Source organism: Podarcis bocagei (genome assembly GCF_964188305.1).
Source record: "Podarcis bocagei genome assembly, chromosome: 5".
Classification (NCBI taxonomy): Eukaryota; Metazoa; Chordata; class Lepidosauria; order Squamata; family Lacertidae; genus Podarcis; species Podarcis bocagei.
The window spans coordinates 61,036,915-61,044,443 of record NC_138129.1 but is presented as its reverse complement, the minus strand read 5'-3'; the positions used below and the strand labels follow the sequence as shown (position 1 = coordinate 61,044,443).

The 7,529-nt window shown below is 45.9% G+C and overlaps 1 protein-coding gene across 3 annotated transcripts in view; it reads left to right on the top strand.

Annotated features, from left to right (window-relative positions):
* Positions 1-2,539: 2,539 nt before the first annotated feature.
* Positions 2,540-7,529, top strand: part of FYB2 (FYN binding protein 2) — a 38,483-nt gene continuing 33,493 nt past the window's right edge. For 2 of the 3 annotated variants that reach the window (XM_081196882.1, XM_081196881.1), the window contains exon 1: positions 2,540-2,675. In XM_081196882.1, the coding sequence (XP_081053008.1) occupies positions 2,643-2,675 (33 nt within the window). In that variant the 5' untranslated portion in view covers positions 2,540-2,642. Of the gene's footprint in view, positions 2,705-7,529 lie in introns of all 3 variants that reach the window. The other variant, XM_081196883.1, reaches the window with a different exon arrangement.

The following is a 7,529-nucleotide window of genomic DNA, read 5'->3' as shown; positions in this document are numbered from 1 at the left end:
ATAGAATTCAGAAGCAAGGCTCTGAGATACACCGCTAGGAGTAAGCTAAGGCGCTGACTCCACACCTGATATGCCCACTTTGCTCACCTTTAGAAGAGTGGAATAGGCACAGTCATTCACGTGATTCTCATCTCGAGAAATGGAGCTGGTCAAGAAGGCAGGCACTCCTGCAAATAGCATGGGCCGGGTTGTGTTGGTGCATCCAACAGTGGGTCGTGGGAGGTGGGACCTGGGTCTGCTAGGCCAGCTCAGTGTCCTACTCAGGCTCCTGCACTTCCTCAGTTGCCAGGGCAACCTCACTCTCAGGAGGCAGGGGGATGACTTGCTTGCACAATCCTCCCTCCTCTGCTGGAACATTCTTCAGCAGCAGGGAGGCGATATTTCCAAGCACACTGCTCTGACCTCCCCACCCCTCAGCCATCTCACCCCATTCCTACTCTCCCCTTGCCAGGATAGACCTTCCTTGCTTGCTGCCTCAGGACTCATGACACACATAACCAAACTTTGCTCTCTACCCACAACACCACACTGTGAAGTGTTGGGGGAGGGCTGTGTGTGGGAAGGAACGTACCGATCTCCGTTACCTGGCAATAAAAGCACAGCTCTTTTGCTCTGGGGAAGTGTCTCTTCCCATATCTTAACTTTGCATTTAGGCTTCAGGAAACATGGTTGTACGGCGAGATTTATAGCAGGGAAAGCACTGCTTGTATGATGAAAGATGATAGCTGTCCCTCCTCAGGCTTACTGCTGGTAAAGAGGAAGAGAATGGCATTTAAAAAGACAGCCGCACATCAAGGGTCAGCGTAAGGATGGGATGTTGACTTGGGGCTGAGTTATACGTTGCTGCCGCGTCGAGGCTGCTTTAAATTGCTCCATGTGGTAATTGTCAGCACGTGGTCTGCCATACACAAAACAAGGAAGGGCATTTTCACCCCAGGCATTCTTATTCCCCACCACCACCACCACAATAAAAGAACCTGGGACAATGTAGAAAAAAACTGCCCATTCCCCTTACATACAGAATGGCTTAAAACTCCCTGAACTTGGATGCAGGGATGGGAAACTTGTGGCCCTCTAGGCGTTGTTGGATTACAACTGCCATCATACCTGGGCACAGACTATGCTGGCTGGGGCTGATGGGAGATTGATTATTTAGTTTCCATAAAGCTTATTATATTTAAAATATCTAAGCGGTGTACAGAAAACCGAAGCAACAACTGACAACTTACATAAATTTGCAGTTACATTTAAAAATGCTGCATGAATGCAAAGTTACTTATCTATATAAATCAATATAAATTCATTTTCCTTCTGACACACCCTCCCTTCAGGCCTCTGGATTCTCACCCAGGGCCCAAACAAACTCTCAGCTCACCCACAAAAGTCTCACAATCAGAAGAGTTCATGGAAATAGCGGCCATCACCCTAGTCTCTCACTGTGGACTTGCTTTTTATGAGCAGGCCCAAAGAAGATGGTTCTTCCACAGTCTGCTCTTACCTGTGTCCCATTCAGCTGCACTCTCCACACCCAGTTCCAAGTACAGCAAATATGCAGAGTTTCCCAGGGGGTCCAAAGGGAGGGATAAGGGCCCCGCTCCATTCATAGTCCATCCCTCTTCATCTGGAAAGCTACAGGTTGGTTCCCCATTCCTGCTGCAATGCATAAACTAGCCTAGCCAACATTCTGCTTGCTTCTTTCACACCTTTTCCTTTTTATCATTACTTCTTTTTCATCTAACTGATTTCCTCTCTTCTCTCCTTCCCTTGTATCCCCAGTGGCTATAATTAGTTTTTTTAATTTAATTAATTTTGCATCTCTTTAAATTCTTACAATGACTTCTCTGGCCTTTCCCCCTCAAAGTATGAAGACCTCTCTTCCTGAACATTTCTGTCTCCCAGCCATCTTTTCTCAACATGGGGAGGGTCACTGGTGCTGGCATCGGTCCAACAAAAAAAAAAATCTATGGCTACATCAAGGCGGGGACATGTAAGTGAGGAGACACTTGATAGGCTTTGGAACTGAGGCCCACATGAAAGTAGCCCATGCCCCCTCCCCCATTTCAGAGAAGCTGCACCTGAATTTTGTGCGAGTGTTTAGTTTGATTTCTTGCATCTCCACAGAAATATAACCCAAACGACACCCAAATTATTGGCATAATTTATTTAGTCACAGAATCTGGGCTATGTGGGTGCAAAACTAGTTTACGCAGCTGTGTGTATAGTGTGATCTCTGTTCCGAAATGCACAGCCTGCTCTGTACAGCCTTCCCCTCAAAATTCAAGGCCATGCAGCCGCAACCCACGATGACAGTAGCATACCTTTGCTAGACTAACAGTTCTCCAAAGACTGACATTTCCTCCATGGGCATGCCTGGTTCTTGTGCAACAAAGGGGGAGATCTGTTTGCAGGTGAAGCAAGTCTGCCTTCTCTTTCTCTCTCTCTCTCTCTCTCTCTCCCCCCCTCCCTCTCTCTCACTGTGGGTTGGGTTAGGGAGGAGCCAAGTCCTTCAGCCCAGGTGTGATCCTTCTGCATTTGCTCCACCTTAACCCCACTGGCTCTTGCTGCAGGATTACTCTGAGCTGCCAGGAAGGAAGTTCCTTAAACTCCTCTGCTCTGGGAACAGACTACTCACAAGCTCAAAAATGGGCTGCAACACTGAGCCACGTCAGAAGGAGGTATGAAAGCAAGAGAAAACATGGAAATGGTAACTACAAATGCTGCTCTGCTGCTTTTTTATGTGTCTTTCTGGGGCATTGCCTCTGTTTGCTGTTCAAACAGTTCTTCTTTAGCTTATCTTGTAACATGGTGTGTAGCTCTACGTGGATCACTGCAAAGAACAGGGAGCCGGTTCAACGCTGGGGGAGGTTACCTGATAGGGAGGCATAAATGTTTTCAGGATTTAGCTCCCTATTATTACTTTTGCTGGAAACTTGTTGTGCTGGTCTTGTGGGGCTAAGTTCCACCCCACCCTGTCCAGAGAAAAGAGATACCAAGGTTGTGCTATAATGATATGGGAATGTTCAGGGTTAAAAACCAAGGCAGGGGGACATCTGTGGTCCTTAGTTGCCATCAGCCCCAGCCACCATGGCCCGTGGGTCAGGTTTGATGGAGTTGTAGTCCAGGAACCACTGGAGGTTCCCAATCAGTGCCTTAACCTGGCCACAAATGCACCTCTTTACTTTCTAATGTTAGGGTTGAAACCTTATCCTTCTGAGGGAAACATGGGGTTCAAAAAGTGCAGGATGATTTCTTGATGAAAGGTCATGGTTCTCACATGCCTGAGACTACCTGAAGTGCTTATAAAAGGGAAGCCGAGCGCAGCATGGGGCTGCCCCTTTCAGCAGTGTCTGTCTGTGTGTGTGTGTAAAAGAGAGAGACACTGACTGACACACCGGGTGAAACTATACCTGTTGAACTCTTTCTTCTGCACATCTCTGCACTGCAGGAGCCCAGTCTTCCTCCTGTTAGTTTTAGTTCTGTTTCTTGGTTTTTCCAATCTCCATGTTTCTGCAGCAGTTTGCAATTTGTTTATTTATTTTAAAATTCTTCTGCATTTTAGTACACATTTTTCCTAGTAAGTGCAATTTGTGCGCAGTTTTGACTAATGCACACATCTTTGCAAGCAATTTCTCCTAATATTATGCATTTTAGTGTGCTATTTTCGGGAATGTAATTTATTTTTATGCACCCTTTCCCCTTATCATATGCATTTTTTGTCAATATTGGTTGGTTGGAGAACTGCGTTGTAACCTTCGGAGGAGCGTGAATTTCAAAGGATGGCAGGGTTTCAGCTTCAGAAACTATATGAATTTGATAAAGCTGGCTTTAAATGCATCTAAATTGAAATTTCCCCACATCCTTATTTCTTGATGCCTCCTTTTAAACCCTTTTGGGGGGGGGGGGGAAGGGGAGCAGAACATAACCTTTAATGATTCTTTGTAACCATTGAACCATTTGTAAACACCATAGTCCCTTTCTTATTTTAAGAGTTTGGGCTGCAATCCTTAATCTACTCACTGAGAAGTACACTGAACACAGTGGGATTTACTGCTGGGTAAATATGCCTAGGTTTGTACTGCTAAACTAACAGCCCTGATACACTCTTCTTTTCCCTCCCAAAGTCATTCTAGTGTCTTTGATTTGGCTATGAAGCTACCTGGCTAACCTCTTTACATTTTAGTCTTTTGAGAAACTGTGGGTGGATTTGCAGGAAAACTTGCCTGAGTTTATACTTTCTGGATGTCATCAAACTTGATTGATGGTACCTGGAGCATGTGGCAAAATTCCAGCAATTGTGGCTGCTGTGGGTCAGAGTACTGTCTTGAGTAAACAAATGATATCTGCAGAATGTTCCTGTTGAGATTTACAAAGCCAATCAGTTTCATAAATAGGAACCATAAGAGATTCCTGTAAATGGCGCTTTGTGGAACTGGCAGATTACAGTCTTGTGCAAAGTATTAAAAAACAACATCAAAATGGGGAAGCTGATTTGTATCCTCCAAATAGTATCTGGTATGCCCATCCCACCATTAAGCTCACTGAGCAAACTTGAGCAAATCTCACCTACCTCACAGGGTTGCATATTGAGCATAATATAGACCTGGGCAAGCAGGGGTGGGGGTGGGGATGGGGGTGAGGTGCATGCTGCCTAGGCCTCTTTGGAAGGATGTGTGAAGAGTTGTTGCAAATGGAATCCCTGATCTGCATCCTTGATTGTGCAGAGTCAAAATTAATGCTCTCCACCCAGTGGCGTAGCGTGGGGGGTGCAGGGGGGCCAGACGCACCGGGCGCAACATCTGGGGGGGGGGCGCTCGCACTCGCAGCTCTTTGCCCCTACCTGGCTCACTCACTCCACGGGTTAGGGGGTGCAAATTACTTGCCTTGCCCCGGGTGCTAACCCACGCTACGCCACTGTCTCCACCACAAGTTTCAAAGAGTTTTTCTGCAGTCTTAAACCAGTTACAAAACTAACATTGCAAAATACAAAGTAACACATTGCTCTTAAACTAGCAATACAGTCCAGTCTTCCTAAAGACCTTAACTTTCCTTTCTCTGCTCCCAGAGAGAAATCCTATACAAGTAACTTGCTTGCTCCAGATCACTGAGCTAAAATGAGCTCCTGCTGTTGCAGGCTCTATTGTCTGTTGGAAGCTGAGTTCTCAGGTGCCCCAGGGATTAGTCATCACTTAGCTGGAACAGAAATCTCTAGTGTCTCCTTCCGCATTTCCTAGATACTGCCTAATGCAAACCTCTTTTTTATTTCCGTGCATACGACCATCACATTTTATGCTCATTAAAGTTACATTGTTAACAGGAAAAATGAGATTAAAATGTAATAAATAATCTGGGAACTCATTCCAGAGCATACAAACCCAGCATTGAGTCCTTCATGCCTTTTAGAGCTGAAGTGGCAAGTTTATTGCTGTACAGACTTTCCCCCTCTTACATGTAAACCGGGGACAGTGATCTGCCTGAGTGGCATAGCCTAGGTCGCATGGGAGCCAACTTCTAGGGGCCAAGGTCCCTTTGGTGTCCCCCCCCCATTGATGGGCATTGGCATTCAAATAGTATGCATGTGCCACATATTTTGATAGATTATGCCGGGTGGGGCTTCCCTCCCCCAATTTTATCCAAGTTGGCATCCCTGCTGAGTGGTGAGCTGCAAACTTGACTTAAGCACTTGGCTTTTTAAATGTTGGTAGCCCTGTTAATAAGAGGGATGCGGGTGGCACTGTGGGTTAAACCACAAAGCCTAGGACTTGCCAATCAGAAGGTCAGCGGTTCGAATCCCCACGACGGGGTGAGCTCCCGTTGCTCGGTCCCTGCTCCTGCCACCCTAGCAGTTCGAAAGCACGTCAAAGTGCAAGTAGATAAATAGGTACCACTCCAGCGGGAAGGTAAACGGCATTTCCGTGCGCTGCTCTGGTTCGCCAGAAGCGGCTTAGTCATGCTGGCCACATGACCCGGAAGCTGTACGCCGGCTCCCTCAGCCAATAAAGCGAGATGAGCGCTGCAACCCCAGAGTTGTCCACCACTGGACCTAATGGTCAGGGGTCCCTTTACCTTTAGCCCTGTTAATAGCTTCTACTTCCTGCTCTCTTCCCTTTCTTTCTGGGTGAGTTGTGGTTACAGCTGGTCAAGTGATCTGCTAGGAGCACACCACAGCACACCATTTAACCTCACAGCCACCCCCAATTATTGAATTCATCATTCCATTTCTTTGCAAGCCAGCTTTAATGCTAAACAAGATGCCCCCTGACTTCTCAAGGCCTATTGTGTTCTCCCTCCCTCCCTCCCTCATCTGTAATATGAAAACACAGGGGAAGAAATGAGTTAATGTTGGTTAGTGGATGTTAGTAGTGCCAAAATAGTAGATTGGCAGCTAATTTCACCCTTTTCATCATCAGCAGGCTCTGTGTTAAAAACCAAACCACACTTTGAGAGTCAGGTTATGTACACACCATACCTTTAAAGCACATCCTGCTCTGCTCTGGGACCTGTACTTCACAGAGCTAAAATTTGCAGCAACTACAGTTTGCAGCCTTCTTTGGGGGGGTGAGTATGTGGGTTAGGTTCAGCAGCTGCATGGGGTTCAGCAAACTGAGCCTCAGCGTTGGCACAATCCCTAGTTTACTCTCTGTGCTACTCTCCACCCAGGCAGAAATAACTGGTAAATGATAAGTTGGAACAAATGAACTGAGAATGTCAAGGGCTTGGGTAGAACAGGACATTTTCAATGTTAAAATAATTAAATGGAACAGAGCAAAAACATCTGTCCTTGTTGTAAGTAAAAATAGTGAACTGAGGGAGACTGGAAACTTGAGCTTAAACTGCTACCGGTGGTAATATGTCCACATTATGGAAATGCTTCCATGGAAACAGTCAAGCACTTAATGCTTCTGGCATTCAGGGGCGAAGTACCCCAGCGAGCTCCTGGATGCACTGCCTGGGAAAGCAATAGCACCTGTGTTGCCCTTTCAGAAACAGGAAGAGCTCTCCAGGATTCAACTCTGTAGTTTTCAGCTGTGCTTTTAATGCATAATAAAATCACAAAGCAATTGTTACTTTAAAAAAAGAAGAAGCTTATCTCTAGTTAGGGGGTGGCAACCTGGCAAAGGTTTCATTTTTCATGGTGGCTTCTCTCTGCAGCTCTGATGAGGAATTCGGTAATAAAAGAAGCACCTGGTTTGCAGTAAAGCACCGTAAACAGTGCTGTGCATTTGAGCAGACCTTAAAGTCCGCCTGCTGATATTGCACCCATGCTGAAGGAACAATGGCATTTATTTTGCCTTGGCTTCCATTGGTTGTAGTCATAACTCAGTGTGACGTTTTGGATGAAGATCAGAGGGGTTTTGGTCTGTCTTTTCCTTTACGGAAATGTTAATTGCATATAAATTCCAGACTGGGCTTGGGCATAGTACTGAGTTGTATCATACAGCTGGCTGCTCCAGTACAATCGGAGCAATTGAAACATCTCCTAGGTGCTTTGCATCATGCTGTGTAATGTGAAAATAATAGCGTTGACTAAA